Source organism: Rhincodon typus, chromosome 7 (genome assembly GCF_021869965.1).
Source record: "Rhincodon typus isolate 14 chromosome 7, sRhiTyp1.1, whole genome shotgun sequence".
Lineage (NCBI taxonomy): Eukaryota > Metazoa > Chordata > Chondrichthyes > Orectolobiformes > Rhincodontidae > Rhincodon > Rhincodon typus.
Window position 1 is genome coordinate 73,941,297 of NC_063338.1, and position 23,063 is coordinate 73,964,359.

At 37.7% G+C, this 23,063-nt stretch overlaps 1 protein-coding gene across 1 annotated transcript in view; it reads left to right on the forward strand.

Moving 5' to 3' along the window:
* Positions 1 to 23,063, forward strand: part of LOC109915955 (rho GTPase-activating protein 15) — a 580,076-nt gene that overhangs the window by 360,328 nt on the left and 196,685 nt on the right. Inside the window, exons 8-9 of the mRNA XM_048599243.1 lie at positions 9,501 to 9,596; positions 12,434 to 12,560. Coding sequence (XP_048455200.1) covers positions 9,501 to 9,596; positions 12,434 to 12,560 — 223 coding nt within the window. The remainder of the gene's footprint in view (positions 1 to 9,500; positions 9,597 to 12,433; positions 12,561 to 23,063) is intronic.

Here is a 23,063-nt window from a genome sequence, read left to right on the forward strand (position 1 = left end):
TGTTGTCTCGGATTCTCTAGCATCTGCAGTTCCTACTATCTCTGCCATGTTTCTGTTCTCGCTATAATATCCCAGTCCCCAGACCCAATCCATGCTCTGAGCTCATCTGCCTTACAGTCAGGCCTCATGCATTGTAATAAATGCACTTTAAACCAGAAGTCTTTTCCCTCCCTTCACTGTGCCCCTGGTTATCCTGAATAGTAAACTTGCTTTCAATGGCTAATGTATTTTCCCCAACTTCTCGATGGCCCCTCCCTTATTCAGAGTCACATCTCCCCACTAAACTAACCACACCTTGACACCAGGTTCTCTCTGACCTGCTGTACAGTTGTGATGACTGTGGTGATGTCTCCCAGAATTCTGCTATGATGACTCTCAGCCGCCCTCTGATTCAGTTGGACAGGGAGTGGACATATCACTGTATCATATTATGCCACATTAACGTTAAAGCTACAGACTGTGTCAGAAGCTTATAATCCAAATACACTACTTCAAGTAAATGATGATGTGTGTTGTGTCCTTATTAGGAAAAATATAGGAATGAGGTGCAGGAATAGGCCATTCCATCCACTGAGCTTGCTTTGCCATTCAATCTGATCATGGATAATCATCTATTTCATTCTCCTGCTTTGTCTCCATACCCCTTGATACCTTTAGTATCTAAAAATTTATCAAGTTCTTTACTGAATATACCCAGAGGCCTGATCTCCACAACTTCTATGGTAGCGAATTTCACAGGTTGATCATCTTTGAGTGAAGAAATGTTCCTTATCTCAGTCTTAAATGGCCTCCTGTGTATTTTGAGACAGTGACCCCTGATTCTAGAGGCTCCAACCAGGGGAAATATCCTCCCTGCATTGAATCTTGTTTATTATTCATTCACAGGAAGAGGATGTTGCTGGCTAGGCAGCATTTATTGCCCATCCCTATAAGCCCAGCGGGCAGTTTAGAGTCAACCACATTGCTGTGGGTTTGGAGTCACATGTAGGCCAGACCAGGGAAGGATGGCAGTTTCCTTCCCTAAAGGACATTAGTGAGCCTGGTCTAGCCTTGTTAAGTTTCTAAGTGTTTCAATCAGATCCCCCCTAATTGTTATAAACTGTGATGAATAAAGGCCTAGTTGAACCAAGTTCTGTTCAGTGAACAGTCCTGCCATTCCTGATGTCAGATTAGTGAACCTTTACTGCATTTCCCCTATGGCAAATATATCCCCTCTGAGCTAGGGAGATGAAAACTGATCGCACTACCCTAGGTGTGGCCTCACAAAGGTCTTGTATAACTGGAATAAGACATCTCTACTTCTGAACTCAAGTTTTCTTGCAATAAAGGCCAAAGGGGAGGCAATAGCCTTGTGATATTATTGCTGGGATGTTAATCCAGGGACCCAGGCAATGTTCTGGCGACCAGGACTCGAAATCAATAAAAATCTGGATTTAAGAATATAATTCCTGGAATTAAGGATATAATAGTGACCATGAAACAGTTGTTGGTCATTGGAAAAACCTATCTGGTTCATTAATATAGCAGGCCAAGCAGCATCATAGGAACCTTCCTGCTCCTATAATGCTGCTTGGCATGCTGTGTTCACCCAGCTCTGCACCGTGTTGTCTCGGATTCTCCAGCATCTGCAGTTCCTACTATCTCTGGTTCATTAATATCCTTTAGGGAAGGAAAGCGCTGTCCTTAACTGGTCTGGCCTACATGTGACTCCAGACCCACAGCAATACAATTGGATTTCAACTACCTTCTGAGCAATTAGAGATGGGAAATAAATACTAGGCCAGCCAGTGATCCTGCACCCCATGAATGAATTAGGAACAAGTAATTCAAAGGATTGAGGTTGGTGTTGTGTTAATCTCTGTGTTTCATATAGATCGCTAATTAAACAGTTACCAATCAATGAGCATGCTAATTCTAGTTTTACATGTTAATGTGCATCAGAAAATTTACAATGAGGGGTACAGCAAAAATGCTATTTAATTCCACTACTATTCAAAAGTTACTTTATCTGTGAATACCAATCCAGAACACAGCAGAAATTAGGCCCCTTAGATGTTCTGACTGAAGTATATCAATGTTATGTAAAAGTAAAAGTAAAGTTGTATCTGAGTGACATTGACCAAATTTGTATAAGTTGAAATTTTTGATATTTTATACTTGCATCATTAAATTGTTTTTAAAGAAATGATCTAGTGAGAAAGAAGACTTCCAGTTTTTCCTATTGGTTAAAGTATATTGGTTTTCATCATACCTCTGATGCAAAAATGAACATTTAAATTGCAGTCATTAATGCTTTCATGATTTAGCAATGATAGTTGTGGCCCATAAATGTTCTGGGGCCAAAAAACAGTTCTGATTTTGTTTTGGTTTTTATTGCTTATTAAACCTACTACCCGTTGCTTAGGTGCAGATTATGAACCAAGTCTTTAAACACAATCTGTGACTCATATTCAGTTGTGGGTTTTTTCAGTTAAATGCTGTATTTTAAGTGCTCTTAGAATGTCAAGTAGTTAAAAGACTGAGATTATTGATTTTTGTTTGGTTTTGGAGCCTCATATAAGTGTAATGCGGACATTAAATTATTCCAGTTTGGTGGCATTTTAGAAGCGAATGACCCAACCCTCAGCAGCTAAATAGTATTTGTGTTCCATATGCCATATAGTTACTAAATGAGTATGATAATCACAAACATGTCACAGATTGAGCTTGAGTGAGCCAAGAAGCTGAGTGACATGGCAATAATGAATGATAGCACCAGATTCAGTGTCAATCTTCACAATCTGTGCAGTATTATAGTTTACAAGGGAACTATACAGAAGCATATCTCCAACACTTATTTTTACATTTTGGCTGAAAATGCTGTGTTTCCTTTTAATTATTATGCTTGCCTGCATTTTTTGACTAGTGGGTATAACTTGCAGCAATATGTTCCTTCGAAGATCTTGTCAGCTATGAGGTTTGACTTTCTTGAGCAATAGAGAACCAACATGCAGCAAAATGCATTTATTAAAATGAGATACTGTTGAATTAGTGCCTTTGGCCATTTTTATGGTTTTAACTCTTTATCCTTTTTCATAATATCCAATTTAATAATTTTGATTTTACAATTGACAGGTTTTTTGAATTTCACTTGGATCTTTCCCCTTAAAGCATGGCCTAGATTGTTAACATATGAAATAGACCTTCACAGACGTGAGCCAATTCATTACTAACCTGTTACATAAATACCTTTGATCCATAAATCCATTGGTGAATCCTGTGGATATTAATTCAGAGCTACTGTTATTTTTAAGCACCGTTTTACAAGTAGATGTTATTTTACCATAATATCATCAGCCTTGCGTGATATGTTACAGAAAAAGACACAGAGATGTTTTTAAACTGAAATGAAAACACAGATGAACTTGACATTGTGATTAAAAACATACACATTACCATATTCTTCAAAACGTTTCCACCCCTTGCAACTTGATTACTGTAGTTTCGGTAAAATGTATTGTTATGATCCAGCTGATGTTATTACTGGAAAAGTCAAATCCCAGGTTGAAATTTGGCTTGATGGATAATTTTATTTTTGTTTTTATTTAACAAGAGGGTCTTTCACTCAAGCACAAACATATAATACTGCAGATTTTGATTTAATGATAGAACAGACGTTTATTATGCAAAAGAAATAAAAATAAAATAGAATCAACCAGGCTATTTACATGTAACACAATTTGAAAGATTTCAAAACTTACAGTAGCTCCCCAAGAAACTTTCCTTGCCTTCCAACAGTCCATGATACAGTGAGAATTTAGTCTTCTGACATAGCTATAGGTTAACTTAACTGTTTCTTTCAGTTCGTGGGCTTGAGAGTTCAATAGAGTCCTTACTGAGTAGTCACAAAACTCAGCTTACATATTTTTCTGCTTCATATAACCCCTTCAGTGTTCTAATCAAACGTCTTTGGTTTTGAACTTACATACTAAAATTCTTAGACTGAGGTAACCTATTTCCTAATTTTTCTGAACTAACTCTTTCTACAGGAGAAACTGTTTCATACATCTAACTTCAACCAGAACTTTGTGAACAGAAGACAAATCCTTCCAAGCTATAAACTTTCTGCTAAGCAAAATAATTCTGATCCTTTAAGCCAAAGGCAGCCCAATACTTGTCAACATGCCCTCCGTCCACTCTCCCAATGCAAGCAAATTTCCATTATTCCTGTTGCCACCCCAGGGACTCCTTCTCTCCTATTGGTTAAAATAGTCATGGGTCCAGAAGTACTTACAAGTTAATCATTATACCATCCCCATACACATAAATAAAAGCCCACATGCCACTTGTTCAAAATCTATACTCTAAAATAAATGATATTAAAATATATATAAATATACATATTTAAATCACACAGCTTACATCTATTTTAGAATGTAAGTGCTCTAAGGGGAGCTCATTAAATGTTGGATTACTCTATGAACCCTCAAGTTTGTGCATCCTAATTTATTTTGATATTTCCACTTCACCTTATTCCACAAAATGATTTTCAATATTCTCAAAGTTGTTATATATTAGAGGTAAGAAAAACTGGCCAGTTGGAAAGGTAGATCCCTTCTATCATCTTAGAAATAAATATCTTGCAAGTCACCAAGGAGAGGAAATGATTGATCGTCATAAAGTCTATGCGTGGGTCTGGTGTCCGCTATTGTCTGGAGGTAATACTCTAGGTATCAGAAGAAAACAATCAAACACACTCAAAGTGGGTTAGCATTGTTCAGAATAACACCATGTTTGACATTTTTTAACACACAAATATTAGCTTGAATTTATTAAAGTAACTTCACAGGCAGCGGTTAATTTAAAGGTCACCCAAATCATAGAACCATACCAAATCATACCATCATCATAGAACCTGCAGAGGTTATAAAGTTTCATTGCACTATAATAATACAAACACTGCATTGTTTGCAGAACAATTTAACCATGGGGTTATATTTTACGAGGTTGTACTCCAAAATAAACATGTTTCTTCAATAATGTTTGAAACAGATAAAGACAATTCATCCTTTGAATGTCATGTATGCCAAAAAAACTATAAGAAAATAGGAAATAGGAGCAGCTTTCAGCCCCTCAAGCCTGCTCCTTATTCAACAAGATCGTGGCTAATCCTTCACCTTAATGCCACTTTCTAGCATTATCCTGATATCTGTTGATATCTTTAATATCTAGATATCTATCAGTCTCTGTCTTGAATCTAGCTTAAGTGTCCACATGCTTTGGGAAAGAGAATTTCCAAGATTCATCAACCTCTGAGTGAAGAAGTTCTTCTTCATTTCTATCTTAAGTGACCTCACAGCCAGGATAAGCATTCTTCCTGCATTTCCCTCATTGATCCTGTTAAGAATTCTGTAGGCTCTATGCAGTTTTGGATTTAGCCATCCTTAAATGTCTCACTTCCACATACACTGGAATGTGACTTCTCCTAGTTTGTTCCACTTTTACTTACTCGACCATAACCAGATAATACCCTGGAATGATTTATTTTCCCTACCCTGCACCTTTACATCAAGGAATATGTTTTGGTTCTCTACAATTTCCTATTTACATATTGCCGTTAATGATCTGATTTGAAGGCATAATGTCAGCATTATAAGTACACTGATGACAGCCAACTCTGGTTGTCATCACCACTGTCTAAGCATCCACTACCTCTGTGATGTGAACTGCTTGTCTGACATGCCCTCCAGTTCTGGATGAGATACAAGTTTATTTCAAAAGTCTCTTACTTTGAAACTCACCTCCTGAAAAGGTAGTGGAAGCAAGTCCTTGAATATCTTTTAGGCTAGGGAATTAAAGGGATAGGTGAGAATATGAATTTGAGGTGACGATCAGATCAGTCGTGATCTTATTCATTGGTAGAGCAGGCACAAGGGGCTGAATGGCCTACTCCTACTGCTAATTTTTATTTTCATATATTCATTTCTGCCCAAAGTAGCATGAAGTGACAAGGTCCAAATAATGTTCGGGATTATTCAGGTCAACTGCTGAAAACTCAAGAAGGTCTAGTGGACAGCTTGCTATGTTAAAATTAGATATTGCATGGAAGGCAGTGGTCAAGGAGAGAGGAACTGTGTCGGGCTGGGGGCAACAAGAAAAGAGATGCAGTTTTCCTTTGAGGCCAGGAGATGTATCCCACCAGAAACCAAATATCTTGCCATTTCTGAACTTACCATCTTCAAAGGGCTACTGGTTATACATTTGGCAGAAAAGCTCAAACTGCTAACATGTAACCAAAAATTGCAAGTGAGTTCTACCACCAGCACAGGACATGATTTCCAGATAGAAATCAGCCTCTTGCCTCATTCAGGTGGGCATGAAGTGTGACCATATCAAAGTCTGCCTGAACATTTCATTAGGTAGCTGTGGGGTAATCCAGAGGTGCCTGAACCTTAATCTACCCACCTCAACCTATCCTAATCTTCTGGGGACCAGGGTTTGTACCCACCAGGCATGTGATGAATTCAATGAGCAAATTTCAAAATAAAGATCAAATGATGAATCTATTTTCATTACATAAACATTTCGTTCACTGATGTCCTTCCCCTATCCAGCCTGCATTTTTCAATGAAGAGTGCAGGAGGGCGTGCAAGGAATAGCACCTGGCATACCTAAAAATGAACTGACAATCTAGTAAAGCCAAACAGGACTATCTATGTGTGAAATCGTATAAGCAACAAGTGATGTACAGAGCTAAGTGATTCCAAAGCCAGTAGATCAGACCTAAGCTCAGCAGCCCTGCCACATATAATTATGAATGGTGATGGACAATAAGGCAGTTCACTGGAGGAGGAAGCTCCACAAATATCCCTATCTTTTTCAATGTGGGAGCCCAGCACATTAGTGCAAAAGATAAGGCTAAAGCATTTGCAACAGTCTTCAGCCAGAAGTGCTAAGGGGATGATCTGTCTTGGCCACCTTCAGAGGTCCCTGGAATCACAGATGCTAATCTTCAGACAATTTCATTCACTCCACATGACATCAAAATGGAGGTACTGGATACTGCTAAGTCTGTGAGCCCTGACAACATTCTAGCAATATAATTGAAGCTCTGTACTTCTGAAAATGTTGCACCCCTACCCAAGTTGGTGGAGTGCAGCTACAATAGTGGCATCTCCCTGACAACATGGGAAATTTCTCAAAGTATGTCCTGTATACAAAAAGCAGGACAAACCCAACTTGACCAAATATTGTTACAGAGATAGTAGGAACTGCCGATGCTGGAGAATCTGAGATAACAAGGTGTAGAGCTGGATGAACACCGCAGGCCAAGCAGCATCAGAGGAGCAGGAAAACTGATGTTTCGGGTCGAGACCCTTCTTCTGAAGAAGGATCTCGACCCGAAACGTCAGCTTTTCTGCTCCTCTGATGCTGCTTGGACTGCTGTGTTCATCCAGCTCTACACCTTGTTATCTTTGACCGAATATTGCCCTGTTGGTCTACTCTCGATCATCAGTAAAAAGATGGAAACAGTCATAACCAATGTTATAAAGCAGAACTTGCTTAAAAATAACCCATTCACCTTCACTCAGTTTGGGTTTTGCCAGGGTCATTCAGCTCCTGACTTCATTATAGGGCTGGTTCAAACATGGACAAAACAACTAAATTCTAGAGGTGAGGTGACTGCCCTTTACATCACGTCCACATTTAACCTAATGCAGCATTGAAGGGCCCTAGCAAAACTGGAATCAATGTTTATCAGGGAAATTTTTCCACTTTTAAGAATCACACCTAGAACAAAGGAATGTCGCGTGGTTGCTGAATGTCTATCGTTTTAGTTCCAGGACATCTGTTCAGGAGTTCCTCAGGCTTGTGTCCTATGCCCATCATCAGCTGCTTCATCAATGACCTTCCCTCCATCATAATGTCAGAAGTGAGGGTGTTCTGTGATGATTGCACAATGTTCAACACCATTCATGATACCTCAGATACTGAAATACTTCATGTCCAAATGCAACAAGATCTGGAAAGGTGGAGGCTGACAATTGACAAGTAACATTCACACCACACATGTGAGAAGCAAAGTCTATCTCTAACGAGAGAGAACCTAACCACCATCTGTTGACATTCAATGGCATTACTGTCACTGATTAATCAATGATCAACAATCTGGTTGGGACCATTGACCAGAAAGAGCAGGTCAGACACTCGTAATACTGTGTTGAGTCACTCACCTTCTGACTCCCCAAAGCCTATCCACCATCAGGGCAAGTCAGGAGCACAAGAAAATAGTCTCCACTTGCCTGGATGAGTGCAATCTAACAACACTCAAGAAGATTGACACCATCCAGATAAAGCAGCTCACTTGATTGGTACCACATCTATAAACATTCGCTTAATCCAACACTAACTCTCAGTAGCTGCAGTGTGCATCATCTACGTGATGCTCCATGGAAATTCACCAAGGGTCCTCAACAACTCCTTCCAAAACCACAACCACTTTCATTGAGAGGGACAAGAGCGACTGATACAGAACTCCCTCCCTAATGGCAATGTGTGCCGACCTAAACCAATTTTTAATTTGTGTCTATTTTCTAATCAAAGCGTGTTCAGAGATATTATGGAACATCTGTAGACCAGGTGGCACTTGAACCTGGGTCTCCTGGCTCAGAGTAGGTACATTACCACTGGCACCACATAAACACTCTCTAAACCAAATGTATTGCAGTGGTTCAATAAAGCAGCTCACAACTACCTTCTCAAGGGCATCTAGGAATGTGCAATTAATGCTGGCTAAGTTGGCATTGCCCACATCCTGTGAATGAATAAAGAAAGGTTCCAATTAGCCTGCATTGTAGAGTAGAAGTAAGAAGATGTGTAATTTCTTTATGTTCCGCTTCAATGCAACTTAAGGCTCTGTATAGTGTTTATGAAGTTACTTTCAAGAAGTATTATGGTTTTACTTTCATTGATGAGTTGTAATTACCCTGCCCCTTTTCAGTTGTTCTAGCATGTACTGTGTGTTTCATTATTGAACAACCAATTCTTTTTCATTTATGTAAACATTAAATGCTCAATATAAAAGCAGCCATCAACTACATAGCAAGTAAGAAAAAAATGTCAATATTTCATTTGAAAATTGTTACAGAATGCGTACCTGTTGTCTTACTTTCATCTGAACTTTTTCTTTTACAATTAAAGTCAAGAGAATGAACTGAAATAGCTGGAATCATGTAATATTCCTATCACTGTTTTGGACTGACATGTATGTAATAAGTAATTCAGGATGGGTTGCAAAAGGCATTAATTGATTTCCTATTGTCATTGTATAACGTGATGACTAGAAGAAAAAGAATTAGGTGAATTTTAGTCATTTTTAGGAGCAATTCCTATGTTGATTTTCACTAAGTGGATTGAAATCGTAATGAATTATGTGCTGACCCATTATATTGCAGTGCTATCCTTATGTTGTTTACAGCATTAAACAAAATTACACACTGCTTTTCTTTTTCTTAACACAGCTCACTACCATCTCAGGGAATGAATTTCTTCTCCATTCAGATGATGATAGTATACATGACTGGTACCAGGCCATCAAACACGTGATTGACAAATTGGTGCGTATAATGCTTTTAACTCTTAACATTAACTAAAATAGTTTGCCTTGGAAACAAATGAAAGGAGTTGTATATTTGTTCAATCTGTCTTAGAAGTTGCACAATAAACATTTTTAGATTTTTTGCCAAAAAAATACTTTCCCATATATTTCCTGAGCTTCTCAAGCTCTGATCAGCCCCTTTAGACCATGTTTCTTTTGTTTATAGCTCCCTGTGGCATTGTTAATCCCTTTTTGCATATTTTCTATAAAATGGTTTGGCATGATGTTTTTAAATTTAAAACAGACCTGAAATGACTCAAATAGGACATAATGTGCATTTGTAGTGTGCATCAAGTTCAGCTATATTAACATGTTACCCATAAATTTGTACTCTGACTTTACACTACCATCAGTGAATTAACACTTTGAAATTCATTCACAGGTAATTATTTATAAATGACCATGAGTTCTTCATAGTTGACACAAACAGACATACCGATTCCTATTGTGAGCCCAAACTTTTCCATTTTGATTCAATGAGATCATGTATCATTTTTAGCTGATGGTAATTAATATCTTTAAAGTTTACAAAAATATTTTCAATTGAAGCGATTCTGCAGGAGAAGCACCAGAATCTATTCCGTGTTATTTATCCTTGTTTTTTTTTTCTCTCTTGCAACACACTCACAAGCAATAGAATTTAAGAAAGAACTAAATTAATTAAGTCAGGCATTAAACTGAAATAAGTTCCTTCTTACAAGAGTTAAAGTTAGAAAGATGAAAGGACTTTCATATATACAGGCAAAATGGTGTGGAAACACCAAAATAAAAACACAAAATGCTGGAAACCTTCAGCAAATCAGGTAGCTTTTCCCCTTTACATGTTAGCCAACCTGCTGAGTTTCTCCAGCATTTTCTCCATTTAATTGCATTTATGTAGTATTTTCACAATCCCAAGACAACCCAAAATGATTTGGAGATGATGAATTACTTTTTTATTTATTTCTCCTAATTTCAGAAATATAATATTCAACTTATGTATTGCAAGCTCCCCAAAACAAGATAATGACAGGGTATTGAAAACAAAAAATGCTGGCGATCACAGCGGGTCGGGCAGCATCCATGCAGAGAGAACAAGTTAATGTTTTGAATCTAGATGAGACTCAAAACATTAGCTTGTTTTCTGTCAGTGGATGCCGCCTGATCTGCTGTGATCTCCAGCAATTTTTGTTTTCAATACAGATTCCAGTGTCTGCAGTAATTCGCTCCTACATAATAACAGGGTAATTTCTTTCCTTAGCTGTACTTTTTGAGGTATAAGTATTGGCCAGGATACCGAATGTCTGTCCAGATTTTGTGCTTGAGTGAGACATGAAACTACAACTTTCTGACTCAAAGGCATGTGTGTTTTTTTTACTGATATTTTTCAGCCACCTCTTAACCATACTTTTCATTAATTGTAATTTTGGCTCAGTGGTTAGCACTGCTGCCTCACAGCGCCAGGGACCCAGGTTCAATTCCACCCTCGGGCGACTGTCTGTGTGGAGTTTGCACATTCTCCCCGTGTCTGTGTGGGTTTCCTCCAGGTGCTCCGGTTTCCTCCCACAGTCCAAAGATGTGCAGGCTAGGTGGATTGGCCATGCTAAATTGCCCGTAGTGTTCAGGGATGTGTAGATTAGGTGTGTTATGGGGGGGATGGGTCTGGGTGGGATGTTCTGAGGGTCAGTGTGGACTTGTTGGGCCGAAGGGCCTGCTTCCACACTGTAGAGATTCTATTATTTATGATTTAATACTTTCAGCCTATTAGTTCCTATATTTCAGACACTCCTGTATTTTGTAGAAGTCTGGTCAAAGTGTTTGACACAGCAGGCCAGGCAGCATTCGAGGAGCAGGAAAGTTGATGTTTCAGGTTGGGACCCTTCCAAAACGTCAACATTCCTGCTCCGCTGATGCTGCCTGGCCTGCTGTGTTCCTCCAGGCCTGTACTGTGTTGCCTCTGACTCCAGCATCTGCAGCTCTTGCTATCTCTGGTCTGAGTGTTTGTCTTAGTTAATTTGCAATTTTATTTTATAAAGATCCTCTACAACAATTGATATTAATGATAATATAAAGCATAATGTGATCATAAACTTTTGCATGGTTTCTGATGTCTGTGTTGGTTAAGAAAAAGCAATTCATGGTGTAGAGAACTTACCTATTAAAGAAGAGTGGAAAATTGCAATGAAATAAATTGTCACATCAGGTGTGTTGTAACTTTTTAGCTTAATGAGGTGATGAGCATTGGGGGTGATAGCAGGTTGCAGGTTGGTGTCCAATTTGGAAAATTCAAAGGTGGAGTTTTATTTCTGCTCTCAGTGCCTAATCCAATGAAATAATATAAATTGCATCACCATGCTGCATCTCAGAAGTTCATGGTGCAGTCCACCAACTTGCATTCTTCAAAATATTTCTCTTCTCCCTCTTTCCCACTCATCAACACCATCTCACAATCAAGAGATTTAATCAGAGAGGCAGTCAAAAGGGTCAGTCAATGGTGCTTTGGAACAGTTAATAGATGGTATGCAGGATATGTTAGTTTTTTTGGATGTTGGTTTTCCCTCTTTTCCTTTAGAGGTTTCACTTTTTTGGTGCCATCATCTGTGATCTCACAATATATGGGAATTTGCTATGTAATAAATCAAAGGCAAAAAAACCTTAGTCACAGTGTGTTATTGCACCTACTTTTATTCTTCCATAATTTTATTTAAAATAGGCCATTGACACATGTACTATAATTATAGTTTTGCAAATGTGGTCATGAATATACCTCCCTTTTTTCCCTATTGGTATCTATTCATGACATTGTGGTCAAAGAAGGGAACTTCCACATCAGCAATCAGCATCTGGAAAAGCTCAAGCAGTGAAGAACTGAGTAGGAATGAGGGTGAAAACAACAGCAAATCCAATCCAAAAGAAGCAAAGCCTGAACACAGAAAATCAATAAGTAAGTATTTTAGCATTGCAACATCTCATAAGTAAGTTCTTCTTTGGAATGTCATGTGGAATCACATTCTGCAAAGTACCTTTTTTTTCTATTTGTTCATAAGAAAATCACTAGCAAAAGCAGATGTTTATTACACGCCCCTAAATGCCCTCAAGAAGGTGAACCATTGCTGTCCATTGTGGTATTAGGAAGGAAATTCCAGAATTTTGACCCATTGGCAGTGAAGGAACAGCAATATGGTTCCAAGTCAGGATGATATATTGCTCGGAGGGAAAAGTACAAATTCTGATGTTTGCATTCATCTGGTAGCCTTCGAAATGATAGCATCATGGAAAGTTGACAAGCTCCTGCATGTTGTGGAAGGTACATCATAATGCCTCAGGGGTGCCAATGGTGGTTTTTGTGATATTCAATGTTGCTGCATGGGTTTCTATTAAGCAGGCTGCTTTGTTTGGATAATGTCAATATTCTTAATTGTCGTTGAAGCTGCACTCATGTGGAAAGAATTCCATCACATTCCTGACAGGGTCAGGATTGAGGAGTCAGGAGCTGAGTTACTAGCCACCAAATTCCTATCCTCTGAGTTGCTATTGTAGCCAGAAACAAAATGGAAATTCACTTACTACAGATCTTTTAACAAAGAGAAAGACCAATTACCAAATTATTTTGATGATTAGATTCCACATTGGATCTCAAATCCTCTTCCTCTTTTTTTTATTTTTGTACCAGGTAATTATATTTATTTTGTTTAGTTAAGTCACTCTTAAAGATTGCATTGCAAGTTTGACAATATGTTGCTAGAAAAGACATAATTTGCTAATTTAGATGAGTGGAAGACCTCATGACATTGAGAAATAATCCAGCATCCCCTAAAGGTCTGAACTCTGAATCCTTCATTTAAGTTGTTTAATTTATCATCTATGGCAACCACCAATTTTCTGCTCAAAATAAATTGCTGATAAATTAATATTTGACTCTTTGGTAAAATTTGTGTCAAATTCACTATTCAAGGAATAGTTATTTATCTCTTCCTCCTTGAAAAAGTGTCCACCAAGACCAAGCACAAATCCCCTCCACATTGCCGACCCCAACGTAACCCCCACGCCCCCATTAACACTCCCAGTCTTCTCCTTCCATCCCTCAACCACCCGCTGTTTACTATTCTAAACAAAAGAGAAGCAACAGTAGCTAATGATAACCACTGATCTTTCCCGAATTACTTAAAACAGTTATGGAAATAGGAACCTTTCCTGTTTATGTTGGAAAATCGCAGTGAAGACAACAAAACCAGACAAACTAATCATCTGAAAAAACGTGCAATGCTTTGCTCAGCAAAAGAATTCTCTGGCTCTTTTATGTTCTGTTGTGCTGCATAGAAACGTTCAACATTGTGATTCCTTACTGCTGGAAGTTGAAAGTATTCCTAATCCCCTATAGTGTCTGCTGGGACTGTGGATAAGCAAATAAGCACTTCTAAACTGTCAGTGTTCATTCTCATTTAGTTTACCTAAGATATTGCAGACATCAGCACCAAGGTCAAAGTTTGTTGCTATTATTTAGCAGATTCTGCAAGGGCGTTTGTATAAATCTAGGTCACTAGACAGACAATTTATTGGTTAGGTGAAACCATTGCAAATAAATTATATCAGACTTTGAGGTTCTGTCACAGGTTCCACCATTTTCTAAATCTTAGCTGATAAGTTGATACTGTAACTGACTTTCAAAATGTACTTAACATAGAAGCACCAAAGAGATATATGAAGGAGAGCAACATGTGATCTAATAAAATGAGCTAAATTAGCTTTGTTGTAACAATTCTTATTGCGATGTATTTGTAACAGAAGTGTAGGTTGTAAAATATATTTTAGTCTAGTACTACCTGGTATAAAGAATAGACGAAGCAATAAACATTGGTGTATTCTGTGGCACTGTCATCAATCAACTTAGAGGAGAATTCCATTCCAACTCGAATTAGGAATAATCTAGGAGACTTTTTAAAATCATTTTCGATAGTTCCTCTTTTGTATTGTTTATGACACCAAGCTGTTTTTATAGAATTTTTAAAGTGTTATATTTTTTGAGTCTTATGGACAAGCACTGTTTGATCACTTCTTGCCCTTGGTGGCAACTGCAGTGATGAAAAACTATTTCTGACAAACTTTGATGAATTTGGTCCTTCAGACAATGCTGCTAATGGTTCAAGGTAAAAGCATCTTGTTGAGTTCTAAACAAAAACAATTAAGCAACTATATTCTGAAATAATACTTTTATGCTTTGTTATAACAACAACAACTGTGTTCAATTGAACGTAAACTAACAGAATTTGTGATGATGGATTAATGTTTTTGCATTTTTATACTATTTAAGAGCATGGTGGCAATTTTATATTTATTTTGGCTTTAAATAGATTCTGAATCAAGTGGAAATGATTATTCCAAAATTATCAACACCATTTTGGCCTAAGAAATAGCAGCGCAATTGCATCCTTAAAAAGAAAACATTTTTATCTGCACTACAAATGGATGTGTTTCTGTGATTGCAAACCTCTCATTGCTCATTATGATTAAGATTGCAGTTCTGAGCCAGTTGGGTGGCATGGTGGCTCAGTGGTTAGCACTGCTGCCTCACAGTGCCAGGCACTTGGTTCAGTTACAGCCTTGGGCAACTGTTTGTTTACACATCCCCCCTGTGTCTGCATGGGTTTCCTCTGGGTGTTCCGGTTTCCTCCCACAGTCCAAAGATGTGCAGGTTAGGTGGACTAGCCATGGGAAATGCAAGGTTTACTGGGATAGGGCAGGGGTGGGTCTGGGTAGGATGCTCTTTGGAGGGTCAGTATGGGCCGAATGGCCTACTACCACACTGTGGGGATTCTATGATAATCTTCAATACTGTGGTATATTTCTGAAAAATTTGATGATGTGTCAAATGAAATGTTACAAAGCAAGGTAAGGGCACAAGGGGCCAGAGATCATGTATCAGCATGGATGAAGCATTGGTTGACTAACAGTTTGCAGACTGTAGGGGTAAATGATTGGCTAGCTCTAAGTAGTAGGGTACCATAGGGATCAATTATTTGCAACTTATATCAATGACTTGGATGGAAGACTGAATGCATGGTAACTAAATTTGCTGATGATTCCAAGGTGGGTTGGATTTGCAAGTTGTCAGGATGAGGTGAAGAGTATTTAAAGTGATATGGACAGGTTATGTAATTGGGCAAAAAAAAACTAGGTGAACTATAAAGTGGGAACATGTGCACTTGTCCACTTTGGCAAGAAGGACAAAGTACAAAATATACTATATAAACATAGACTGCGTGACTTAGTGGTATAGAGAGATTGGGTATCCTGACACATAAATCACCAGAAACTAACGAACATGTACAGCAAATGAATAGGAAGGCAAATGGAATATTGGTGTTGATTCCGAGGGCATTAGAGAATAAAATGACAGTCGGTTCTGCTATAACACGTGTGCCAGCAACGCAAATTGGCTATAATGCAACTGATGAATAGGGGAAACGCTATTTCTAAAACACAAACTTGTGTTGGCTATAACGTGATCCCAAAGGTGTTATTTCAAAGTGTTATTTCTACCCCCAAACACATCCTCTCCCCTTCAACCCATGGACCAGGATGCTATAGCAGCTTTTAAAGCTTATTATTTAAGGTGCACATTTAAGAGGCTGAATGCAACCACTGAGGGGGATAAGGACAGTGTTCTTCAATTTTGGAAAGCTTTAAAATCAAGTATGCAATTGACATTATTGTGAAGGTCTGCGGTTATGTCAGCTAGGACTGCTTGCATGCAGTTTGGCAGAAACTTCTCCCAGATTGTTTTACAAGATTTTAAAGGCTTTGTTCCATCAGAGGAGCTCCCAAGAATCAAAGAATATTGTGTTGATCTTGCAAAGCAACTTGGATTTGAAGAAGTGGAGAGTGAGGATGTTGAAGAGCTGCTTGAGTCCCACTATGAAGACTTCTCTCCAGCTGATCTACAACAACTTGTCACTGAGGGGGAAGTGGAAGCTGGAGGTGAAGAAGATGAAGTCCAGGATGCAGCATCACAAGGGCTTTCCACTTCTGTTTTAGAGATAGTAGGAACTGCAGATGCTGGAAAATCTGAGACAACAAGGTGTAGAGCTGGATGAACACAGCAGGCCAAGCAGCATCATAGGAGCAGGAGGGCTGATGTTTTGGGCCTAGACCCTTCATCAGAAATGGGGCTTCGCAGTGGGGTTAAAATTGTATCAGAGATAGTAGGAACTTTCTGATGAAGGGTCTAGGCCCGAAACGTCAGCCCTCCTGCTCCTATGATGCTGCTTGGCCTGCTGTGTTCATCCAGCTCTACACCTTGTTATCTCCACTTCTGTTTTGTCTTCTACCCTCAGGGAAATTGAGAAGCAGTCGCAGCTCTTAGAAGACAATGATTACAATGCATAATGGAGCAGGGTAGCAGTTTGTGGATTAAGTTCTTATTTGGCACCCTATGAACAGCTTCTTCATGAATGAAGAAAAAGGGCAAAGCAGCAAAAACTGGATTTCTTTTTTAAGCCAACCCCAAAGAAACAGTCAGAAGACAACGAATCACAGCCATCCACTTCTGGATTAACTATTTTTCATACTAACTCTGCAACTACAACTGCACCTGAAGGTGATTATGATGATGGTGAAGACCCTGAGTCCCTGCATTAGCACCAGAGCAACCTCAAAACTTCCTCCCCAATTAAGTCACCTTGACGTTTTTTTTCAAGGTAAGGTGTCAAATTTACTTTTATTTCATTATTAGCTATGAATTAAACATTTATTCAAATTGTGCTATCCTTTGTCTTAGGCTTTTGAGTGATTTTTGAGTGATTTTGGATGATATCTCTGGTGGTCTGGCCCGAACCCTGCTTTTCCCATAGGCCCGTTATTTCTCTGGTGCAATTTTCTATGAAGTGATGTTGCGCAGGAACATAACTGTCACGTTATAGCAGAATCAACTGTAGGGAAATTTTACTGCAGCTGTACAAGTCCTAAGTGAGACCACATCTGGAGTAATGTGTGAGATTTTGGTTTCATGTGAAAAAATGACAAAATTGCATTCAAAGTAATTCAGAGAAGGTTCACTCAAACCGTTTCTGGGATGAAGCATTGATCTTATCTTTGGGTCTACACCAATTGGAGTTTAGAAGAGTGAGAGGTGATCATGTTGACATATGTAAGAGTCTTAGGGAAGTTGGTTGGTTGAATACTGAGAGGATATTTCCTCTTATGTAGATGAATAATCTAAGGGATAAAACTTGAAGAATAAGAAGCCTTCCTTTAGGATGGAGATGAGGAGAAATTTTTTTCTTCCCGGGGTCACTAGGAAGTGAAATTCTCTCCTCCAGAAAGCAGCGAAGGCTTGGTTATTAAATTTATTCAAGGAAACATTAGCTAAATGTTTATCAATCAAGGAAGGTAAAGATTATGGGGGCAGATAGGAAAGTTGAGTTGGGACCACCACCTGATTATCCATGATCAAATTAATTACGTGCTGAATGTCCTTCTCCTACACCTTAGTGCTGTGTTCATATATTCCAATCAAATGATTTTGTTACAATCATAAATATACATAAAATATAAGGCATGATAATTGGTGGCATTGTTAGACATGCCTAGATTCTGTTCTATTCAAAAATGTGTTCTTTGAGGATTACCTACCTTTTTCTGCCACTTTCATGTGTCTACATTTTTTAATCAAATGTTGACATTTTCAGATTCTTTGAAAAATACTGTGACATAAGGTTGCTCACATGAGGGATGGCAAATATGCCAATGTTTAAAACACAGCTATAGCGTTGCCAAAGTATGGTGAAAAATGCACTGCTGACACTGTTAAAGCTAAAAGAGTGCCCTCTTTGGAATGTTTCGAAAGGCACAGGCATCATGCAAACCTGACCAGTTTTTCTTTCTGTTGACTTATGCATAAGCAATTTTTTAAAGGTAGGCTGAATTGCTTGTAAATTATCGACCCTCAACTTCAAGATTTCAAAATTTCAGTGTTCCTTTGGCAGATGTCATTAATATTTTGCCTGATGCTTGATGGGGAGCACATTGATACATAAAAAAGTCATGTAAACAGCTTATTTGACTTGCATGGTTCTATTCCATGCATTCTCCAATAAGACATTTCATTCATTTTGGCAAGTTTTATTTTGCTTCTCATACAGTGATATATTTTATTATTGTTGATGCTAAGTCAGAATCAGAAATAAATGATTGCTTGATAATGACAGAACATAAACTTTGCTAAAAAGAGACATGAAGTCAAAGGTTTCCATCTTGCACTCATCAGGATCAATAGCAGTTAAAGTTAGTTTTCTTACATTTTAATTCTGATGTGAACAAATTCAACTTCACTCCCAAAATAACAAACCTGAGGTGAGTTTGTGAAACATCCAACTTTGAAACTTCATTAGGCCTTGTAGCTCTCAGTAAGGGGATAGGATTTCTCAGCAAAGCAGCCTCCATTGGGCTGGGATCCTAATACAGTGACACAGCATGTCATATGCAGAAGCTGGTTGGGCTGGGTGCAAGATTTCAATGAACAATAATTAATTTCTTTTTTGATGTTTAGATTAATTAAAGTTTGATATGTCAATGATCCTGATGCACCTTTGTAAACTGATTACAAACATTTTTAAGGTCATGATTCATGATTATTTTTCTCAAGGTCACCTTCACAATATTTCAACCAAAACGTGTGTTTTGGATTCAGCATAGCCCTCTAAATCATTTATGCCAAGTTTTTCATTTGCTAAGAATACTAAAATAGTTATCACTGTAGAGGTATACATTATTGTTATTTGGAGTTTTGTTCAGAAGTTTTGTTGTACAATTTTGATGTGTTGGAAATTTGCCTTATATGACAAATAAAAAGGAATAATGAAGCTTTCAAGTGAGTCCCCTCATGTTATATCAAGATTGAGCATTTCGTTCAATAACTCTAACTTAAGATACTCATAAAAAGAAGAAAAACTTATAATTGTCAGCCTCATAGTTAATCCTTAGCCTTATGTCATTTTTCTATACGTAGAATTTTAAAGGCTTCCTCTGATGCATGGGGGATTAGACTTTATAGACAGGTAGGCTATTTGGTAAATGCTGCCAATTGCAGTTATGTGGTACTGATGTTTGCTTTGAGAAAGGTTTCAACAAATAAATCCTTTTGCAGCTCAAATCAGAAGTACTCCCTGTGGTGCTCTGTACTATTCCTGCCCTCTTTGTTGTTGCCTTTCCCTCCCGTCAGCTTATGTTGAAACCTGGCATTTGAAATCAGACTGATATTTGATGATTAATCCTCTTTTCATCATGCTGAGAAAGCCATGTTTAAACGCTGGAATAATTTGCGCATCATTTAATGAATGTTTGCTTTGAAACACTTACCTTGGTCTTTTTATTTTTTTCTTCTTTTCCCCTGTAGATTTGCACTGTTTGTTTTTGTTCTGCTGAAAACAAGTTAGCAAACATTCCTGTTGCCTTTGGTTCATCAGAATTATTCAAAGGAAATCTGTTCAGAAACCTGTAACTGTTAATATTAAGAGTGACCTTCTTTTAAAAGATGACGTCCAGAGTCAAACCAGGCACTTTTATGTATATGAGTTACCTAACTTCTGTAAACTTCCTTGGCTAAGTCTTAGTCATTTTTTAGTTAAATGATTGTGGGAATCCAAGCATTTTAGAGGCACTACTTGATCATGTTGTAAATATTATTCACCTCAACACACAACAGTTTGTAGCAATTAACCAGTATTTGTCAACTAAAGCACTTTCAACAGTTAAACAGTAATGAACTTGACCATGTGTTGGCTTAAGAAAAGAGAGTTAGCAATAGCTTTTCATTGGAAAAGGACCTCAATGCATTATAGAATTCTCCCCCATGTTGCTGTTGGTATAAAAGAAGCATATTCTCATAACACATTCCAATTAAGCATGCTCAGTTGACTATTGAGAGAGACCTATTGAGGATAGACTGAATGATTGAAGGATGAGACAAAAGCTTTTCAATCGTTTTAATGATCTTCAGTTCAGAAAGACGGTATTTTTGCAAGTATTGCTATTCAGTCAATCTTCAAATATTATATTTTTCAGAATTTCTTTTGATCTTGTTTACCAAACACTAAGCCCTTTAAACCATAGATTAATACTTTTTATTTTCTAGATCACTGACTTTGACATGGGATCTCAAATCATTGGAGACCACCATATTAGCAAATCTGTAGTATGCCAGAGAGATTGTTTGCACAAAGAATTTAATGGAGCAAAAGCAGTATGCTCCCAAAAATGTCACTCTGACTTTGAAGACTCTTGATGTTCTAACAAACTTCAGTGAAAAAATAGCATTTGGAAAGTTTAATTAAAACATTTATTGTAGGCCAATGATATTTTTCTCATATGCTTTGCGCATATTTACACACAGCAATGGCAAATATTTGCAGCTTGCAATTAAACAATTAAATCTTGTGACTTAGACAGGGGAACAGTATTAGGAAGGGATACTTAAAACCACTATTAAATTTGATGGAATGTTTCAGGCGTGCATCAAAGCCAATGGCATTTTATATAGAGCAAGGCTTTCTTTAGATTAGCCTGTTTTCGAAAGTTATATTAATCGTTAGCTGAAGCATTTACTTCATGGTAAACTTCATAATGACAAGACAATGTTCTGTCACAAACAACATAAGTTTAAGGAATTTTAGTCCCTCAGCTATACTTTTTTCAATCTTCTGGATGTAACAACCTTACATTATTTAATGTGAAATGATATGAAATTTGTGTTTATTATCACAAAGAGCATAACTTTTTAAAATTACCAATTAGTGCAAAGTATAATTGACTCACCATTGCTGTTCTTTTTCCCCCAAGTTAGCTTCTATTTAGATACAACATATACAGGAATTATGAGTCAGAAGTTCCAGATAATTGTGTTATTTCAAAATGAGAAAGGATCGTACAAATGTTTAGTTTGCCGAACTTCTTTAATGTGCCAAGACATTCCATTATCTAGATCAAAATTAATTGACCAGGTCTCTAGACAACTTACAGCACATATTAGCCACTGCCTTAAAACTATAATATTAAAATATAACCACAAGAAGACAACAACAAAAATGATTATTGGTGTGAAATAGAAACATGACACAATGCAACTAAATGAAGCAAGATTCATCTGCAGAGGGGTGTGTTACTTCTCTGTCATTGTCGAAAGGAAAAAGTTCAAGGCCCATTTATCAGGTACCTAAGAGAGCCAGGAGCTCTTTTGTTACATTTAACATTCAAATTCAAGCTGTAATGAGTGAAACTATTTCTCCAATAATTAATAGGGATGCAATGTAGGTCAGAGACCATATAAGTGATGGGTGCAAGGAATCTTACTTATTGTTTATACAGTGACGTAACATAGGAACAAATGATTTGAAAGCAGGAATAGACCATTTGGCACCTTAGGCCTGTTCCAGCATACAGATGATCATGGCTGATCAAGTCCAATTCTTGTCTACCCCTGATAACTTTTCATCCCTTGCTTAGAAGAAGCTATATACCCATGACATATTCACAGACTCTATTTCAACGTTTTCAGGAATGGAGTTTAAAAGATTAATGACTTTCTTGAGAGAAAAACATTTCTCTTCATGCTGTCTCAAATGAGTGATCCCTTATTTTGAAATGGTGATCCCTAGGTGTAGATACTTCCACAAGAGGAAACATTCTTTCCACATCCACCCTGAAAAGATCCCTTAAGATCTTATATGATTCAATCAAGTTACTTCTTTCCTTTCTAAACTTTAGCTGATTCAAACCCAGCCTGTCCAAACTTTCCTCATAAACCCATATTCTGTACTCCAAATTTGGTCTCACCAGTGCCCCATTAAAAATGCAGCATAACCCCTTACTATTGTCAATTCCCCTCATAATAAACAATCAATATAAATATTCAATTTGCTTTCCTAATTACTTGCTGTACCTGCATTCAAGCCTCTTTCAATCCTTACAGTAAAACACCAATAGCCTCTGCACCTCAAAGCTCTGCAATCTCTCAGCATTTAAACAATTTCACATTTTCCCACACTATACTCCATCACAGTCCATTTCCATTGTGCAGAGCTTCAAACACTTGTGTAGCCTATAAATATCACTTTGTAGCCCCCTTAAGATCTTTTCACAAATTACTTTTCCACCTATTCATTGTGTCATAAGCATAGTGAGCAGCCAGACAACCTTCCCTTCATACATTTTCATTTATATAAATTGTAAGTTGAAGCCCTGTAGTGATCCCTGTGGGACACCACTCATTATATATTGCCAACCAGAAAATGACATATTTATGTGTACTCTGTTTCCCATTGGCTAGCTGATCTTCTATGCCAATATATTATCACTTACACCTTGAGCATTTACTTTCTGCAATAAGCTTTGATGCTATACCTTATCAAAGACCTTGTGGGAATCTAAGTATGGTACAACCACTGATTCCCCT